At 49.2% G+C, this 19,398-nt stretch overlaps 8 protein-coding genes across 8 annotated transcripts; 3 read left to right on the top strand and 5 right to left on the bottom strand.

Annotated features, from left to right (window-relative positions):
* Positions 1–703: 703 nt before the first annotated feature.
* On the bottom strand, positions 704–1,339 carry N7500_008017 (uncharacterized protein; the record flags this gene model as incomplete). The annotated part of the gene is made up of 1 exon (XM_056679161.1): positions 704–1,339. The coding sequence occupies one exon, from the start codon at positions 1,337–1,339 to the stop codon at positions 704–706; it is 636 nt and encodes a 211-aa protein (XP_056529533.1).
* A 977-nt stretch (positions 1,340–2,316) lies between these two features.
* N7500_008016 (glycoside hydrolase family 13 protein) lies at positions 2,317–4,333 on the top strand (the record flags this gene model as incomplete). Its single annotated transcript, XM_056679160.1, is given in 5 exon segments — positions 2,317–2,685; positions 2,742–2,894; positions 2,906–3,354; positions 3,408–3,749; positions 3,805–4,333. The coding sequence occupies 5 exon segments, from the start codon at positions 2,317–2,319 to the stop codon at positions 4,331–4,333; spliced, it is 1,842 nt and encodes a 613-aa protein (XP_056529532.1).
* A 676-nt stretch (positions 4,334–5,009) lies between these two features.
* On the bottom strand, positions 5,010–6,744 carry N7500_008015 (Zn(II)2Cys6 transcription factor domain-containing protein; the record flags this gene model as incomplete). Its single annotated transcript, XM_056679159.1, has 3 exons — positions 5,010–5,336; positions 5,385–5,832; positions 6,008–6,744. 3 exons carry the CDS (start codon positions 6,742–6,744, stop codon positions 5,010–5,012), a joined length of 1,512 nt encoding a protein of 503 aa, XP_056529531.1.
* Positions 6,745–9,273: 2,529 nt separating this feature from the next.
* Positions 9,274–13,404, bottom strand: N7500_008014 (uncharacterized protein; the record flags this gene model as incomplete). Its single annotated transcript, XM_056679158.1, has 6 exons — positions 9,274–11,003; positions 11,033–11,519; positions 11,543–12,441; positions 12,506–12,714; positions 12,769–12,887; positions 12,949–13,404. 6 exons carry the CDS (start codon positions 13,402–13,404, stop codon positions 9,274–9,276), a joined length of 3,900 nt encoding a protein of 1,299 aa, XP_056529530.1.
* Positions 13,405–14,530: 1,126 nt separating this feature from the next.
* N7500_008013 (basic secretory family protein) lies at positions 14,531–15,457 on the top strand (the record flags this gene model as incomplete). Its single annotated transcript, XM_056679157.1, has 1 exon — positions 14,531–15,457. The coding sequence occupies one exon, from the start codon at positions 14,531–14,533 to the stop codon at positions 15,455–15,457; it is 927 nt and encodes a 308-aa protein (XP_056529529.1).
* A 454-nt stretch (positions 15,458–15,911) lies between these two features.
* On the bottom strand, positions 15,912–17,120 carry N7500_008012 (mitochondrial 54S ribosomal protein mL44; the record flags this gene model as incomplete). The annotated part of the gene is made up of 1 exon (XM_056679156.1): positions 15,912–17,120. One exon carries the CDS (start codon positions 17,118–17,120, stop codon positions 15,912–15,914), a length of 1,209 nt encoding a protein of 402 aa, XP_056529528.1.
* A 286-nt stretch (positions 17,121–17,406) lies between these two features.
* On the top strand, positions 17,407–17,796 carry N7500_008011 (uncharacterized protein; the record flags this gene model as incomplete). Its single annotated transcript, XM_056679155.1, has 3 exons — positions 17,407–17,429; positions 17,486–17,668; positions 17,739–17,796. The coding sequence occupies 3 exons, from the start codon at positions 17,407–17,409 to the stop codon at positions 17,794–17,796; spliced, it is 264 nt and encodes an 87-aa protein (XP_056529527.1).
* Positions 17,797–17,931: 135 nt separating this feature from the next.
* N7500_008010 (ribokinase family protein) lies at positions 17,932–19,230 on the bottom strand (the record flags this gene model as incomplete). Its single annotated transcript, XM_056679154.1, has 3 exons — positions 17,932–18,794; positions 18,850–19,110; positions 19,170–19,230. 3 exons carry the CDS (start codon positions 19,228–19,230, stop codon positions 17,932–17,934), a joined length of 1,185 nt encoding a protein of 394 aa, XP_056529526.1.
* Between the last annotated feature and the right edge of the window lie 168 nt (positions 19,231–19,398).

Below are 19,398 nucleotides of genomic sequence, written 5' to 3'. Positions count from 1 at the left end.
CCCACGCCCCCTGCTTTGGTGGTTGAGGAAATGTGGCACCTCTTGGTTGAAGCCATTCGCCTATTTACTGTACCTTGCTTTTAATTTCAGCTGATTTCCACTACATTTCCTAAAAGAAGAAATTCTTCAGTCCAGCTCATCCATGAGCCAAGCCATACATACAAGTTACTTGAGTCGTGGGAGTAGGAACAAGGAACAGAGTCAACACGAGAGCGAGACAGATACAGATTTCTACCACTCTCTGGGATATATGGTGTTACCCTGTCGTCGAATCTCATCCATGATATGCAACAAATATATAGTTTTAGCCCACGGCATAACCTTGCTCTCTTTCCGGCCTTCGAGGACATCAAGGGCCGTTTGTTCAGCCTCGTGGAGGAAGCCACATTCCAGCTTCAGAAAGTCATATTTCTTCACTTGACAAATCTCCGAAAGGATTAGGGCTTTCAAAAATGAGATGATATCTTTCCCAGTGAGCCACTTACATTGGGCTTTAATATGTATAACTTTCGGGGACCAGAATCCACGTCCAACCCTGATAGATCCTATTTGACATACCTCTACTAGTCCATGTCTCTGCTATATTCTAACCTAGGAAAAGATCTACATATTGACTTCAGGGTTCAGATCACGACAGAATTGACATTCAGTTTTGCTCCATTCTTCTCCTCTATTGCACCTCCACCAAGAACCTCTTAGATCTCTACTCCTTCGGGAACCAAGACTCATACCCAAGCTTAATGATAAAGGTTCCTTCCACGATAGCTTCAGCTGGAACATCAAGCATCCACTTCCAGAGAGCCTCCAGTGCCTCACGATCACGCTCCTTCTCTTTGTACTCATTAAGACGGAGTTGAACATACGAAAGGCTGTTAGGCTTCTGAATCCACATCACAGTCACTGGCGACGGGGGAACATCCATAGTGCGCGTGGTATTTCCGTGAATCTCAAAGCTCTTATTAAACTGTCTCCACTGTGCACGCCATAACTCGAAAGTATCTTTGTAATCTGGATCAATATTGCTATCTGCAAGCATGGCACACATGCTCCAGACCAAGTGTGAAGCGTTAACATACTTCTCTAGATAACCGGTCAGACCGGGCCAGACCCCGTTCTCTCGGTACAACTGGAAACGGAACTGGTTCAGAGTCGTCGCCGGTGCAGGGTCTGGGAATGAACAAAGCAGACTACCTGGGGGAGAGCCGGTACGGTGGAGTCGGCGGATAACCTCGTCCTCGGGCTCAAAGGCTTCTGCTACCTCGATTGGAAAGCGTTCCACTGCCTCGGGTGTAAAGTGCTCGGACTGCTCTTGAGCTCCGTCGGATTTTGGAGATTCCATGATCGCAACCTGACTTGCTGGTGAGCCAGATAATCCAGAGGGATGTTGATGAGATATCATTTTCGAGGGAATGGAATAATTTATATAATCACCAGGGGCTATAAATCTGAGTCTTCGAGTAGAAACATTGTATTTAATGTCAAAGACTCTCTTTATTGTCTTTGTATCTGAAAACCTCAAGACACTACAGCACAATTCCATTGTACATGAGGGCTTTGCCTCTTTGTATACAGCTAGTAAGATAGCAAATTGTGAGAATGGGCACAAAGAGACGCTTTCTATGTCATGTTGGGTTGACTCCACAGGTGATGGGTCAAAGAAACAAGTAGGATAGTGCTACTAGCTTTTACAGGGAATGACTACTGAAGATCAAATTAGCTGGGCTATCTAATGACCAGACTATCCCACTTTTGCCATATTCCTTTTGGGGGTTCTGTATACTTGAGAACGTTGCTCCTGTGAAATATCAGATATGAGGCCTGCGAGTAATCAACATGCAATATGGGATTATCCAAAGATCAGTGTATCACAAACAGTACTCCAGTCCAAGGGGACCGCAATAGATCTATGCATGTTATACCACAACCCACGAGCCTCTAGGATATCCCATTCAAAAAGCAGAAAAACAGTTATTTTCTCGACTGCGGATTTCGAATGCACGGGTATTCACAGTCTACTACTTACCAGCCTAAACTCATTGAGAATGTTTGGCCACTTGAGCGGAGAATCGGGTCATATTAATACGTTTGATTGGCAGGAAAGAGTCCGACGGGCATATTGGGAGTCACTTGCAAAAATGGTATGACTGAATTCCTTGCTTTTTCAAACGGGCTATCGTCGGTGCTACTACGGAGTACCTACGGAGTCTAGAATCAGGCCGTTTCCCCGCAGGTCATTATAAAAGCCCTCGGTTGGGCATCAGCACTTGCCCCAAGTTTTATCGCAATCCCATCTCTGCCATATTTCCTGACCTCGAAATGGCTTCCGTTGGTGCTACCCTGGAGAGGACCAGGGCCGGACAACCGTCTGTCAAGTCTTGGTGGAAGGAGTCGTCGGTGTATCAAATTTACCCAGCTTCCTTCAAGGATAGCAATGGCGATGGTATTGGTGATATCCCCGGGATTATCTCCAAATTGGACTACATCCAACGACTTGGTGTGGACATTGTCTGGCTCAATCCGGTGTTTGAGTCACCCCAGGTCGACATGGGCTACGACATCTCGGACTATTACGGCATTCATCCGCCGTATGGTACCGTTCAGGATGTGGAAGAGTTGATCCAGAAACTTCATGAGCGGAACATGAAACTCCTGATGGATCTCGTTGTCAACCATACATCTGACCAGGTTAGTATCAATTTGTCCATCAAATTGTGGATGATGAATGACATGAAGTAACTTAGCACCAATGGTTTTGCGATTCGCGTTCTTCGATAGACAACCCGTTTCGGGACTGGTATATCTGGAGAAAGCCAAGGTTTGGGGTAGATGGCAAGCGTCAGCCACCAAACAACTGGATGTCTTATTTTGGAGGCAAGCCATTATCCAATGTCTTGGTTAACGCTAGAATAATGATGAAGAGACTGACGTCGAGTTAGGTAGCGCGTGGGAGTATGACGAAGCTTCGGGGGAGTATTACCTGCATATTTTTGCCAAGGAGCAACCTGACTTGAATTGGGAGAATCCAGAGGTCCGGAGCGCTGTACACCAGATTATTCGGTACTGGCTAGACAAGGGCGTTGACGGATTTCGAATGGATGTTATCAACTTCATCAGCAAGGATCCGTCCTTCCCAGATGCACCGATCACAAATCCGGCCTCAGAATGGCAAAATGGGGGCAGATACTTCTCCTGCGGTCCAAAGCTGCATGACTACCTGCAAGAGATTGGGAGCATTCTCAAAGATTACGACGCGTTTTCCGTTGGAGAAATGCCAGAGGTCAGCGATGTACAAGAAATCCTGAAAGCAGTGGGACATGACCGAGGAGAGTTGAACATGATTTTCCACTTCGAAATGTTAGTATCCCAATTCAAAATCCATTCCACTGCATTTGTTAACTTATCGGGAGTGTTCAACTGGACCATGGGGCAGAAGGCAAGTTTACATCCGGTCAGTGGAAAATGCAGGATCTCAAAGCAATTGTGTCGAAATGGCAGACATCCATGCACGAGAACAATGGATGGAATGCTTTGTATCTTGAAAATCACGATCAGCCGCGGACGGTCTCTCGGTTCGCATCTGACAAATTTGAAGACCGAACTCGGTCCGCTAAGATGCTAGCCACTTTCATGGGCTTTCAAAGTGGCACTGTCTTTATCTACCAGGGTCAGGAGCTCGGTATGCCCAATGTGCCAACTTCCTGGACAATTGAGGAGTACCGCGATATAGAAACACTGAATCATTGGCAGGAGTAAGCATTTCCATTTTTCCTAACGGTTCAGGGGACCACTGACAATTGTCTTCAGAATTACACACAAGCACCCGGATGACCGTGCATTGCATTCTGTTAGCCTTGCAGAGTATCAGATGAAGTCGAGAGATAATGCGCGTACTCCGATGCAATGGGATGCGTCTTCTCATGCTGGGTTCTCTGCTGCCAAACCTTGGATTTCTGTCCATGATGATTTTAAAGCATGGAATGCGGCCATTCAGGTGGACGATGAGGAGAGCGTTTATCACTACTGGTCGAATGTTCTGCGTCTGAGAAAGAGATTTCCTGAAGTATTGGTTTACGGCTCGTTTGAACTCATTTCTCCCGAACATCCGGATGTATTTGCTTATACTCGTACATCCGAGACTGGCTGTGCACTCGCTGTGATTAATTTCCGAGCCAGTGAAATATCATGGTCGGTCCCCGAGCCAATTAGGGAGAGAGTTTCCTCAGGAAAGATGGTCCTGTCCAACTATCAGCAAGAAACAAGATCTATGTTGGATAGTGTGATCACGTTGGCACCATTCGAGGCATTTTTATGGCTGGCCACTGATGGATTGTGAGATAGAAGATTAACCTGATAGTGTTGCGAGAAATTCGCCTTTTTGAGCTCAATATCTCTGAACTCACCATTACATACAGTTCTCACTTTGTCATTAGAGATCGTGCAGAGACAGTCGTGTTCTTGAAGCCGATATGTTAACTGGAAAACAAGAACACCGCCAATTCAATAGAAACAGGTCTAGAAACAGATTTTTTTTTGCATAATCTCATGTCATTTGATGAAAATTACTTCTTTGAGCGAGCTCTCGAACCAAGGGCCGCTTTTTACCGAGCTCTTGAAGGTACAGGATAGTTCCGAAGAAGGCCCGTACTAAATCTACCTTTACATGGCTCATCCGATTAACATTGCAACTTCATTCCCTGTTACAAGAGAAAGCTGCTCTCTACGTGATTATCTGCATATAGTTCTTCTTGACAGTTGGCCCTGATAGTATCGCCGGAGGGCCAAAATCTCAAGCAGTAAACCAAAGTCAAATGATATACAGATTGAATTGATTCCAAATTGTGTTGCTGAGATGAGCAATCTTTGTATTTCCCGAATTTACCAACGATTGTCAATCATATGAAAGTGCATACCGGAATCAATTTCAGAACCAAGACAGGACCGAGAATAACGACCACCACGTAGATACTTCATTCTGCCTCAACAGGATCGGGCCAAGGGCAATTTCCTCATCAGGCTGCTGTGTAATGTCGCAGCGAGTCATCATCTTCAGGGCCGATTTCCCAACAACTAGCTTTGGCAGTTAGATCAGGAACCAAGTGAGAATGGAAGCTCAAGTGGGGCGGGAGTGACCCAAGACCAAAGATATCGTGGGATTTTCGTAGAAGGGGAGCCAAGAGGTGCGACTGTGATCCACGAATATCCGAAAGTCTGTCAAGTAGACCGCACAAGACGTTTTGGGCATCTATGTATAGTTTTCCGCCGTTCTCAGTAGTATTGGGAAGTAATTTTTGTGCCAGCACGCAGACTGCCTCTCCAATGTCATACAACTTTTGTTCCTATAGAGATGATGAGTATAAAATAGATCGAGTTAAAAGAATACTTACAATACCTATGCCATGGGCGTTGGTGGACTTTCGAGACACGGTCGACATGAGAGCCATCACAGACCTTGCCGCCGTTGCTGGAAGATCTAGCGGAACGACGGCCACCTCATCGCAACCCTTGGTGAGCCGATCGTTGAAGATGCTCCACAGGCGTATCTGAAGCCATTGTCGCGTTACCATCAGGTCTACTTTCTGCGTCTCGTTATATTCGGAGAGCAATGGGGTTGGAAGGGCGATGGAATGATAAACAGCGGCGAGCGCCGCGGTGTCATTGTTAGAGCCGGCGGCAGAAATGTTCCAATCGTAAAGGCTGGCGGGTATCTCCTCGAAGACAGATATTAAATTGACGAATCCGTAAGCCAGCGCTGGGGTGTCGGACGTGAAGACGGACGGCTTCTGGATGGACCGCCTGAGCGTGATTGGCATTTTACGTTGTAAGGCATACGCTCTGCCCAGCAATTTTAGCATTTCTATGTGTAAAGTGCAATATATGATGGGTTGTGCTTGCCTCTCAGTAATGAAGAGAAGCCAGTAGATCCTTCTTCGTAACTCGGCTTCTTCTGGGTCCAGAACCAAGTAAGATTCCTCTTGGTGGAGATTTAGGACATGGGCAAATGAAATACTTTGGCTCAGATAATGCCATGCATGGTGATGCTTGTCGAGGTTGCCGTAGGCCGAAAAGAGAAAAAAAGGAGGTTAGCACCGAGTCAACGTGAGGTACATCAAGGGGGTCAAATTCTTGGAGGGATCGTAGGGCTTGATCGATGAGACTTTGGCCACACGGCGAGACCTCCTCGAATGGGCTCCCGTCAGATTTGTCGAGGTTTAATTGAAGATGAGTAGCCGCACAGAGCGCGAGGAGGAGGGCATATCGTCTTGACGATAGTGTTTCCGGATGTAAGGAGTCCAGAGTTACCGAATCCGCATCAAGTACTGGCATGATCGGAAACAGATGTTTGAGGAAGATCTTGACGTGTGCCTGTAGTAATACAGGGGGCATCCTCTGCTGTACTACAGGAGATGTTGTAATCTCTCGCGCAAGGCCGATGGTGTTCAAGTCTATCGACCCATATTCCGGCATTGATGGTAACAGCTGGTCTTCAAGGAAGGACACGGGGAAAATAGTAGCATCGTTCGTGTTAGTTGGCGTTGATTCTAGCGGGGAAGACTCGGTGCTTGACAACAGCGCACTCAGTACCGGTGCTGTGCGGCCCTTGGGGCCTTTTCGCCGGGCTACAGAAGTATACCGACAGTTCAAAGACACTTCTCGGCATTTTCCGCAAGGCTGCTCGCGATTGCACCGGACTTTGCGTCTGCGGCAATTATCACACGCCGGGTGTTTCTGAACGGAGGTGATCATTTTGGCCGAAATGAGTCCGAGTAGCAGTGGTTTTCTGGTTTATATTCACAGCTTATCAAGCTTGAACTTGGGTAGTAAGCTCGAGGGCTCCAGAGACGCCCCTATTGGACTATAAGCTCGGCTATCTGCTTTTAGATTGAATGAATAAAGTGGCCAAGTCCTGCTTGGTCCTCCTTTCGTGTCTTGATTGCGGGGTCCCCGGAAACCTCACCGGCAATCTTCTTTGGAGTTTTGATAGACTGGTAAACGATATACATCTCTAGTATGGAATGTAGTTTTTCCCACGAACTAGCTGGCACTTCAATTTCTCATGTTTCTCATGAAATTGGATAAATATTCGACTTGGGGTTCACCTCATTGAGGGGCTGTCGGTAGTTGAGCCTGTGTGGAGTCAAGTTTCAACGGGCCTTCTTCGGGGGGGCTACTTCGGAATCTGAATCTGAGTGGATAAACATGGCCAAGGGAATATTTGAAATTGGATATCTCGGCCCTCCTTCGGATATCCTCACGCCAAATATCATGATCGCAGCCCTGTGGGCTTTGCTAATAGTGAGTCAACTGACTATCGCTTGAATCACAACGAATTTCAGGTCAATAAGCCACTGTCATATATATATGTTCCAAAAATTCATTGACTATGTGAGACATCCATGGATGTATGCACAATTGCATGGAACGTTTGCTTCTGCTCATAAACAGCTAGTATGTCCTCTCCTGTGGGATCCATCAAATAGAACATCACTGCAACTATATATCTTCGATAAGCCCCTATACCATTTATTAGGTTCATAGGTTATATCACAAAATATTGAGGTCCTTGTCCTATAGATGATGTGGTTTCCATCATGACTTCTTCAACAACTATCTCAGCCCTTTGATCGTGCACACGTCTTGTTCTCGCCTCTCTCATTCCTCTCACCCCTCTCACTTTTCTCACTTTTCTTGCTACCTGACTCGCTTCACTCCCCTGTGGAAAACAAGGGCAGCTTCATTTAGAGCGTTATTCTCATCACCATGTCTTCACAAATGGTCCTATAATTTCCCCGGAAATATATCACCTTTTTCGATGCATGGTTAGTGTCTGCCGTCATCGGTCAACATATCTTAGAAAGTACAACGTGACCTCAGCTAACTATTCTTACTCGTTCTAACAGGCCATATCCAACGATACGGGTATGACCGTCAGCGCTATCAAAAAGAGTTACTGACGCCTCAGGAAGGCTGGAGGACAATCAAACTCCCCAGCATGACAGCCAAGCAAAGAAAATGGACAACAGGAGTAGGAGATCCATACAACCAAAGATCCGTTATAGCTGATCTCGCCTTGAACGTTCATACTTCGGCTCTTTTTCTTTCATGACTTTCTTCTCTGTTTTCCTTTCGGTTGATCTGCTATTGTCAACCATCGACCTCACCGAGTTGGAGGACGATGTCCCTGCGCTCAGATCCCCAATACAATTACCAGCAGGTTGAATCCCACAAGCAACCTCCTTAATCTATGATAGTCGGGGGCGGGAGCGACCATCTCCTGCAACAATGCGTGCTAAACATGAGTGCGAGTATCAGAATAGAAGATAATATTTGGGCGCAGAGTTCAGCTGCGGTGTCCGGAGTGCCCAGTATACAAGGTTGCTAGTTCTGATCACCATTATAAAAGAATCATCGCGCAAAGTAATCTATTCCATGAGTATAAGATGTAATAACACACTGCAAGCATCGAGTCGACTAGGTTATATCACGTCAAATAGATGGCCCATATCTCGACTTCCTCGGCTTTTGTATCCTAGCTTATGGACATGTTCACAGGTCATAAGTCGGGGTCTTGTCTTCATTCACCCTACTTTCGCGTAATACCCAGCTTCCCTCTCGAGAGCTGCTCTGTTTGAGTGGGTCTTTATCCCATTGTAGCATGATTCTTACTACAGCGCTCCGAATCCTGCCCAAATTTCTCCCGTGTATCAGATGGATGTTCGCTTCGCCGAGCACTGATTTTCTGTCACATCAGGGATTGAGTTGGGTGGAGAATCCGTTACAGCGTTACCCTGCGACTCGGGGAGAACTGGTGGTCTGCAAGAAAAGGGTTGGAATGGAGTGGAGGACGCAGATAGCAACGCATCCGCCGCCACATAAGAAGCGAACATGGAGCATTCAAGTGCTGCCATACTGTGATTGATTTGGACCAAGCAAGCAGAGTACAAGACGCTCACAGGACTCATTGCTGCTATGATGCTTCAGTTCGGGTTGTACAAACAGTGTCAATTCAATATATTAACAGCTTCCGGCGATGAAACGAAACAGAGAAATGGCACAAATGTAGACCATCAACTACCAGGTATCGATAGAACTTGAACATCAGAAATGGAATAAACATACAAACATGAATTTCTTCAAAAGTAAATATGGAACAAGAACCTATGTACACCGGAAAGCCCACGGCCGGACACGCCACCACGCTACCCAGATGTATTAAACAAATACGCATGTAGACCTGAGCAAAAGAAAAGAAGAAAAATAAAAATAAAAAATCAATTACTGAGTCCGTCGGGCCATGAAGTAGGTAAGAAGGTTGAGGGATCCTTCACGAGGAGGCTGTGTCACTTTTTGCACTCTCTCGGATCCGAAGGTGATATTCAGGAATGTGCAAAGCTCAGTAGCATTCTTCCTGACACCTGGGCGTGGGTGTCCGAGCTGCTGCATCACGACAGCACCGATGCGAGCCAGAAGCTCATCGTCGATCTCGATACCGGGACGCGATAGCGATTGTTGGATAGTACTCAGACCCATGATGGTGGACCTGTATGTCTCATCATTTTCAGCGTCCGCTCCGAGATCCAGTCCCTGCAGAACACCGACAATCGCGGTCTGCGGCAAGGTCAAGAATACCAGTTTGTCGGCCACTTCTTCCAGGCAAGTGACGAAGTGGGAAGTGGACTCGTAGTGGCGACGGGCTCGAATGATAGCTGCCATGGCGCGGGTATCATATGGATGGAAGTGCTCGCGGGTCCGGAGGAGCATGGAACGGATAGTGGCCAAAACCTGGGTCTTCACGTCATGATCCTTGCGGTTGGAAGGCGTCGCTTCCAGTTCTGCAAATAGAGATTCCAGCAACGCATTGTAGTCCTGGCTTTGGGGCACAATCTCATCGCCGTGGTATTGGATGAGTCCCTGCAGCTTTCGATATCCGGAGGGCTCCATGGTTCTGGAGAGAATACGGGCGAGGCCTTTGCGAATCATCTCCTTGGCATTAACCGGGTCTTTCGAACGTGGGCTAGGGCTGCGGTGACGATCAACCCACTTTCGAGTACGTCTTGTGGACTCGTCAGACATTGTTGATTGGGACAAAGTCGACTGGGAGAGTGTTGATTGAGACAATGATTCAATCAGTTTTTGTCTCACTTCTGGCGAGCGCAGAGCAGGTTCGTTTGCGGTCACTTCTTCGAGGGCGCTCGGCTTAGCTGCAGACCGCGGGACCGCGGGCAAGTCGACAGCCTTGGTGATGCGAGGAGTTGCATTCTCATTGTTGTCATCGCTCCCGTTAGTTCCCACGTTGGGGTCTTGGGGAAGCACTGTCTCAATATCCATAATATTAGAAGCCGCTGGTTGGACACGGCCCCTTGTTGGCGATGGGCTTGGTTGAAGCGGTGCCCGGCGTGTTGGAGATGGTGTTCGAACTTCAAAGTTCATACCGGATTCCCGTCTAGGGGCCAAATCAGGAGTAGGTTTCCTAGCGGAAGCGACCATCGAGGCTGGAGTATCTTCGGAGATAGGGTGGACTTCTGCTTCGCCGAGTTCAGGTTGATCAGGACGACTAGGAGACAATTTTGAAGGGGAGAAGTATCCCACCGAGGTAGCGTAGGGAGGTATATCATGTTTGTCTGCGGTGGGGGTGGTAGGGTCTTCGTATATCACCATTGACTCAGGTTGGGTTTTGATAGTAGATGCGGGTCCAGAGCCAAAGGCTAGATCCGAATGATGGCGAGCAGGAGACACGGGCGCGGGAGAAATTGCAAGATCGGGTTCGGGGATGTAAGGTGGAGGTGCAGCAACGACAGTTTCCTCCAGTCTCATCTGTTCCGGTTCTTCTATCATTGCTTTCGGTTCTTCGATAGGAACTGAGCCAGCGTGAGGGCCATGCGGTGCTGAGTACAGAAGAGGTTGTGATGCATTAAGCGGGGGACTTTCCAACATGATAGATGTTGGGGAATGGCGGTCCTCGGCTGGAGTGAGGTAATTTCCATGACGGGGGATCTTGCAGATGGCTGGTTGGCCAAGCTTTCGCTTGAATTACTGCGAGCGCGACTCGCGGCCACGAGATCGTTGTGAGACTTGGACTTGGACAAATCGAGTTTCTTCGGCCTGCCCTTCGTTGAAGCAGGTTGTACCGACTCATGCGGGCGAGTGCGAGGCGCTGTTAGGGGGGCCTTCGGTGTAGGTGTAGTTGGCTTAGATCTCATAGCCCGGGGAGAAGTAGTCGCTTGTCGGGTAGCTTGGGTACTACTAGACTGGGCTCGTGACTCAGGGCGGCGAGCATACGGGTCTGCAGTTGCCGGACGGCTCAGTTCTGGACGTCGGGGCTTCATGGCGGGTCTCATAGGCGCAGAGGACAGAGACGAGAGAGGAGCCCCGGTGGGTACACTACGGGTAGACTTGGAGGTAGGAGCAGGTGGTCTCGCTTCGGCAAAGGTTGGCTGAGCCGACTCGGGTCTAGAAGGCATCTGGGCCTTCTTCCGAGCAGCAATAGCTTCTTGTAAAGCGGAACGACTCTTGGCAGGGCTCTTAGCAGGTAATGCAGATGCACCTTTTGAAGGGGGTTGGGGTTCGATGAATCCTTTTCCAGCAAAGTTCGCGACTTAGGGTCGAGGGTTTCTGAGATCAGATTGGCCCGCTCCGGCCACACGCCGTAGAATGTCCAGAAGGTACTTCGAGTTGCCTCGCGCACACCAGGATTGGCATCTCCCAGTCCTTTCGTAATCGACTTTTCGATGAGATCAAGGCCACCGCCATGTTCGACTGCGCTTTTATGATGAGCCTGGCGGATGATCAAGGCTTTGAGCCACCCAGTCGCAAACAGCCGTACTGCAACATTTTTATCTTGGGTTGCGAATGTGACGTGCTGCAGGAGACGAGCGCTAAATGAAACATTGCGAATAACGACTTCAACAGTGACGTTTCCGTTTTGCGCGGCAATCTTTTTCAACGCCGAGCAAAGCTTCAACAGGTTCTGCATGATGATCTCAACCATTGGGTCGATTCGTGGGCCACATGTTCGGGCAATATCCTGGATTAAAAGACTGCCATTGCTGGACATTGTGGTTCGTAGAGAGTTGACAACCTTTAAAATGCCGTCAAGGAGGGTCTTGACCGCGTTGATATAGGTCTGCGAGAAGTCGTGTGGCGCGTTGCCTCGAGTCAGCCTGCGGAAAAGAATCACATTCTTTTCACGCTTTGACCAATTCTCCTCAGATTCTTTTCCCTCGAACCAGGGCAGCATCTCGCGCACAAGATCATCGACATCCCTTGCCGAGGCAACATCGAACGGTTCCAGACCATCATCGTCTGGCAACGGTTCCTGGGTTGCTGGTGTCGGGGCGGGTGTACGGGGTCGATTGACAATTGGTTGTTCTGTAGGTGCAGAAGAGGCTATCGGTCTCTCACGATTAGCTCTAGAAGCTGGGCGTGTCTTCACAGGCTCCCTCTCTGCAGATGCATTAGTACACCGAGTGCAAATCTCCAAGGATCCGGAAAGGATCAAGATACTAACCATCATCAGTCTGTTCCATAGCATGTGAACGTGACGACATCACTGAAATCGAGCGTTCAGCCCGAGAGATTGGGCGCGTAGAAGATGCAGTCTCGGGTTCAATGGACCCTAAGCCAATTCCTGAGAGGATAGCATTCGCGATAGATTTCCTCACACCGCGTGTCGCCATTTGCTTTTGTAGGTCGGACTTCGCTCTTGCAGGGCCAGTTCTGGGCTTGGTTAGGGGCATTGAATGCAATGGTTAGAGTGATAACTTTACTCACCGGAACAAATCGATCACGACCAACTTGGCAGTATCTCGGACTGCGCTGTCGGCGTCCTCTAAGCAGGAAACTAGCGAAGGAACATATTGGCGAAACAACAAACCATGGTGCTTGGTCATCTGTAAGTCGAGATTAGTGTCTGAGACAAGCCTTGCAGGGCGCATCCATGGATAAGCCTACATTCGCCAACCACAGCATGCTAGTTTCTTTCGCCCGGTGATTTTTCCCAACCAGCGCAACTTCCAGAACATGATATTCGACTTCGTTGCCTGCAAATGGCCACACTTCAGTGAATATGGATGCAGCCTGGGCTCTTATACGTTCTTTCGGGTCATTAAGACGCTCCAACAGAATAGGGTACAAGCTCTGAGCCTGGTGAACAATCCATTGCTCCTGTTCTTGGATTGCAAGGCGCTTCAGGAAATGGCCAAGTGTGGAAAACCCCGCCCCGAGAACAGAGTAGTGTTGAGAGCCGATGGCCAACCGTAGTGTTTCGAAAATGGGGCGAATCGCGCCCTCGGGAACATTTTTCTGTTTAATATCGGACTTGACGCTAGAGAGGTAGGCGATCTTCGAATCGACGGATAGATTGGGGTTTTTGAAGGCCGCCAGTAGTTCTGCTGCCTTCGCCTCCATTGTCAAGACCGAGCGATTGGGTTCAACTCGGGTCAGACGAAGGGGATGGACAGAACCTTGGAAGGATGGTGCTTTTATGTAATAGACAATCGGGGGACTCAAAACGCGACAAGGCTATTCGCGGATAGGAGCACAGACTCGGATCTCGATTTGTCACTAGTAAAGTAAAACAGTTAGCAGCAAATTCCACCAGCGCAAGAGATTGATAGCTCAGAAAACGTAGCGCGATTGTGATCAGGCAAATATGACAACATGGAGGTGTGCGGGCAGTGATAGCGTCAATTGGTATAGGATGGGAGTCGCGAAAAGGTATGGGCCGGGAATACAGGAATGACAAGGAGCATGCAGCGTCAGATGTGGAGGGTATAGCGTACCTAATGCGATGAAGCGACAAATAGAAAGAGCGCAAAGTTGACCTTGGATATGGTGGGATGTTGAAAAGCGGACGGAGCGAAAACAAGGGGCGATAAGCGCGTGACGATAAGCGCGAGGGATATTTTTGAAGGGGGAGGGATATTAAGGGCCAAGGGGGTTTGGGATCGAGTTTAGGGATTATCAGACATTACTATTCCTATTCTGATCTCTTAGTTGATCCCTGTCTTATACATATCCATGGGTCTACGTATGTGCCCGAGGTATAGAGCCCAACCTGGTTTGTTTATTAACGTCTAATTCACGCGTCGCAGTGGGCAACGTCATGTTTACCTATCTCTTGATGGTCAGGGTCAATTTACAAGTAGACCTTTGCATTTCCAACCAGTTCAAAAGAAAAAAATAATGTAAATAAAATTAGCGGGCATATTTGAAAGCTGTTTATTGCATGAAATGGTACCAAAATACTTGACACTTACATTTCCATACTCCGTACAATATCCAATGTGAACAAAGCACCCCACGAGATCGCCAAAGTGGAGCATGTTACCTATTCAGGATTAACAAGGTGTAGGGATCTAGAAGCCTTTCTATCCCCGATGACTTAGGGTTTGAGGTTTTTCCAAGCTTGGGAGGATCGTCTGCAGTTTGACCCTTGGAACCCCGCTCTCTAGACTATCATCCTCCGACAACTCATCCTCCGACAATCGTGTTAAATATATATCTTCCCAGTCAAAAGCTACAACACCACACAATGACGAGCTCCGTCCCAGCACCTCATCCTTCCGCAATCCCCAAAGACGACATCCGGCAGCCGCAGACCTCAACTAAAGAAAAGCAAACAACCACAGCACCCAATCTCACCTCACAAGTCCCCCAGCCAAAGCTCCGCCTACATGTGCAAGAATTACGCCATCCAGCCTCAAGCGCCTTCCTAACCCTCATCCCAGATGTCGCATCAACACTCGACAATGCCCTAGTAAACATTATAAAATACCTGTACACTTCACCCCCAAAATCCGAGGAGACACACCAGCCCACCTTCACACCCAGCATCCCACCAACAAGGTCCGTAACGGTCTTCCTACGCGATTACAGCGGCGTAGCCTACACAACCGGCACCGAGCTCGACGATGCACACAAGGAGATCCACGTCTCTCTGCCGTACATCCAGCACTGTACCTCGGGCCCATCAGCAAAGGAGGACCCGCTCCACGAGCTAGTTGGAGTATTGACGCACGAGCTCGTGCATTGTTACCAGCACACGGCGCCACCTAGCCTTGAAGACAGGAACGAGGACATCCCCCATCCGCCTGGCGGGTTAATCGAAGGCATAGCTGACTTTGTGCGGCTCAAGGCTGGTTTGGAGCCGCCGCATTGGAAACGGCCGCTGTGTGCTGCGGAGCGGCCGCCGAAGTGGGATATGGGGTATCAACATACGGCGTATTTTCTGGCGTGGCTTGAGGATGTAAGGGTTGGGAGGGGTGCGGTGGGGATGTTGAATGATCGGCTTTTGAGGATTGGGTATGTGGGCGAGGAGGGTGTTGAGTACTGGAAGGGTCTTTTCGGGGTTGGGGTTGGGGAGTTGTGGGAAGAGTATGGCCAGTATCTGGATAAGCTTGTGGTGGACGGCGGGAGGAGTAATGGGAACTGGGAGGATGAGATTCTTAATCGGGAGTGATGGGGGGGGGATAGACATCGGTATGTCCATGTCGTGGTCAACTAAAGATATATAACTAGCAGGGCCCAAAGACTAGAAAGCTTCCATTAACTTTGATTTTGTATGCCTTCAGTAGATGCCTGAGAGCTTCTATATTTGACTGGCAGGGTCAGAACGAAGGCCATGACATGCCTAGTTTTGCCCAATACCTGACTGGAGAGTAAAACGGAAGAGAGAGCAGCAAGGGAAATTTCGAAGAAAAAAGACACCAGGTGAATCGAAGGGATTGGAATTCCCATAATGTACAGGATCCAGTCATGCAGGAGACAGGATAGATGACTCTTTTTACCGCCGGCCAGCTTCCCATGCGAAAGAATAGCACACCGGAAAAAGAAAAGCGAGTTGACCAAAAAAACAGACATGAAATAATATGTTACCGCGCCTTGAACCAAGGCATCCCATTGCACCAAATATCTTAAACAATGACCTCACCCAGGTCAACGTGGACCGGCTTCCACGGTAAGGCCGATGGCTCTTCCATAGAACTGGGAACGCGCACAGACAGAGGGCTGTATAGGTACCAACCCTTGAGCGCGGCAACAGCAGCACGCTCGCGGGCCTCCATCAGACTGGCGCCAGCGCCCTCCCCAAGCTTGTCCTGGCCAGAGAAGATACCGACCACGAAGACGGGGTGTCTGCTCTTACGACCAGTCTCACTGATAATCTTGGCGACTGGGCGTTCGAAGCTCTCGCGAGCGCACAACCGGGTCAAGTCACGGGCTGGCGCCTGGAAGTTGAACAATTCTGAGATGTTGAGGTGTCGTGAAAGGAAGTGTTGCTCGAAGAATCGCTTGGCGGCGGCGCGGCCAGCGTGTAGGTAGATGGCGCCCATGACAGCTCGGACGAATTCGGCGCTTGCTTGCTCGGTGGTGACACCTGCGGCAGAGGACTTAACTCCCTTCAGCGGGTCACCGAACTCATCATCATAGAAAATCTTAGAAGTGACCGTTTTCCTCCAATTCTTCTGTGCTTCGTATGGCCGTGCTGTCGGGTGGATCGGGCCCGAGGGAATTTCGGCACCAGGCTCGAGCCTCTGGAACTGCAACAGACCGGGATCGACCTCTCCACCGGGCAACGCGGCCAAGTCAACACCCCATTCTCGTGCCATTGCGGCAAGAGTCTTAGGTCCAGCGTAAGCGTACATGGCAGCGAAAATCACGGTCAATGGCAGACGAGGGTAGGTGCAAATAAGGTGCTCGGTTGCGTAGTAGGAAAGGAGGTCGTGACCGAGAGTGGCCAGCGAGGCATTGTTGAAATTCGGGTTCGGGTCTGCTGATGCATCGACTAGTGTCCGTGCAAGTGTCTCGATAGGTAATCTGGAGGGTAGGTAGAGTCGAGCGTGGAGAGCGGCGAGCTTTGCAGATTGTCGAGCTGCTTCGACTGGGGGAGAGGGATATTGGAGTTGCGAGCGGCGGGTGTGGGAATCCTTGACAATTTGAGCCAATTGTTCATCCAAAGCTGTTGGTTCCTCGAAAATTGCGGCGGTCTGATCATCACGGGCTTGCATCGGGGGAGCGGTCGATTGACACCGTTGCCCGTATATGTGTTGATGCAGGCGGTTAACAGTCCGAGCCCGCGGCGAAAGGACCGAACTGCTCCATCTTTGGAGTTGCAGTCTCTTCATTTGGGCGATTTTGGTCTTCTGAGGGTCGTAAAAAGATTATACAATAAACGGGAGGGAGAATCGCGACGCAATCAATTAGCATACCACCAACGAGAGAGAAGAGAAATTGTCGCGGCAGTCACGGGATGGCCAAGTCGTGTGAGGTTACGCTAAACCCAGTATGGCGCTAGCGCCTTGGCATCAGACCTGCGACCGAGACGGCCCTTTCGGCTTCCACCTTCGAGAACTACTAGCCCTACGCTCGCTTTATCTATTCAACAAACCCTTCAATTGCATCTTCGTCACAATGGGTGGAGGTGGAAAGATCCCGTACGTACTTGTGTTTTTTATGCCCTCGCCAGTAGCTAATGGATTCAATCTGGCAGGTACCCCAAGGAAGTCTGGTCCCCCGCTGGTGGCTGGTACGCCCAGCCAGCCAACTGGAGGGCCAACACTGCGATCATGGGCGCTTTCGTGATTGGTGTCGCTGCTGTCGCCTTCAGTATTAGTGCTGAGCGGGAGTATCGCGACAAGATGCCCGAACCCGGCCGCTTCTTCCCCAGCCGATAGTCCGTTACCCGAACTCTTTATGTCACTCGATATACTGTACGCTGACCCTTACTTTTTTCTCTTTTATAGCTGGAGCAAGCAAATTCGCGAACACGAGCAGAAACAAGCCGCGAAGAACGACTCATGAAGATGGTCCAGGACACTGGACGGCGGTTGTAGAAGGATTTTCAGCAGGACGGACCTTTTCTTTTCGTGTTTTTCTACTATTTGATCACTTGTGTGCTGTACGACAATAAAAGGGCGTTCCTCATCCGGCCTTTGGTCAATTGATCAATATATGTCTCTGAGGAGACTCTTCAAGTGTCCTCAATAATCGCTGCGTGTACAGGCGGACACGTTCCGTGAATTCAGTCCCATTCCACAATTCCTCTCCATTTCCATCAGCATTGATCTGCGGCACACCGATTTGCTCGACCACAAATCCAGCTGCAACAGTTGCGCAAATCAACGCCATAGGATGATTTTGGTAATTACCCCAAGACTGAAGAGCTTTCTTCCAAGTTTCGGAGTTTGATAGAACAGAGTCAATGACCTGGAATGGCTCTCGGCCTGCAGTCACCATGCCCTGGGCTAGAGCACCAAGGAAAGAGTTGCCCGCACCCGTGGGGTCGATAACAGGTGTAACACCTGAGGCATCGGGTTGATGATATGCGGGGAGCCAAATCTTGCCAGACTTTGAGTAGGCGTAGCTACCATCCTTTCCTGCCCTAATAACCAGCATTCCATTTCCATCGGGACCAATCCCGGAGTCTGTAATCCTTTGGACTAGCTGCTGGCCTTCTTGGCTCTTCTCGGTCCAACCGGGATGATCAAACATCATGCCGAGCTCCAGGTGGTTAGGACTCACCACATCCACGACTTTATTTGCGGCGAAGAATTTGTCCTGTTCTTCTGGAGTACAGAGATCAGGGACTGGCTCCCAGACGAAAATAGGGCGTTTAGAAGCACGCGCGGCAGATGGCGCTTTCCCTGCCTTTTGCAACTCGTCGCGTCGCTGGAGAATATCATGCACTATAGACATACAACGAGATGCAGAACAGACCATGTGGAATGTCTTGGACCACACCTGCGAATCGGACAACATTTCAGGCTCGAGCCTTAATTTCGGAGTCAAGTATTTGAAGTCTACCCGAGGTCAGCCATTGTCTTCGTTCCTTCATAGGTATCACCAGAAACTTACCTCGTTTCTCGTCAGGATGATACCCGTTCCATGCTCTCGTTGTCAGCCTGCTTGGGTCTTCTCTAAAAACGCAGGATGTGTTCCATGATTTGATTACATCAAGCGTCTCAGCCGGGAAATCGGAGCCAACATCCACGATCCAGCTCACAGATCGTGCATACTTTGAGCCAGAGACCAAGCGGGCGCCCACGACTGCAAACGAGGCTGCGCCACCCAGGATATTCTTGACACCGGGTCTTGAGCCGCCGAAATCAATCTCATCTGAATAACAATGTACTTGTGAGTCTATATCCCACTCTAGGGGATGAGGTAAACCATACCAATTATAAACATTCCCAAGGTACAGAACTCGACCTCCATGGTCTGGTCTTGGCTCACCATATCTGCAGCCAAGGCTATGTATAGATACGAAAAAGGAGGTTGTTCAGAGACACAAAGAACAACCGAACACTTAAAGTGTTCGGAAGTTTGACTATCGCATTACGGTGGATCGAATGATGGTAATATCATTACCAAATATACCCCGCAACGTCATTCCCACCTGCGGAT

Source organism: Penicillium coprophilum (genome assembly GCF_028826855.1).
Source record: "Penicillium coprophilum strain IBT 35676 chromosome Unknown utg000005l_segment0_segment0, whole genome shotgun sequence".
In the NCBI taxonomy this organism is placed as follows: Eukaryota; Fungi; Ascomycota; class Eurotiomycetes; order Eurotiales; family Aspergillaceae; genus Penicillium; species Penicillium coprophilum.
Note: the sequence above shows the minus strand (reverse complement) of the source record. Positions and strands in the feature narration are given on the sequence as shown.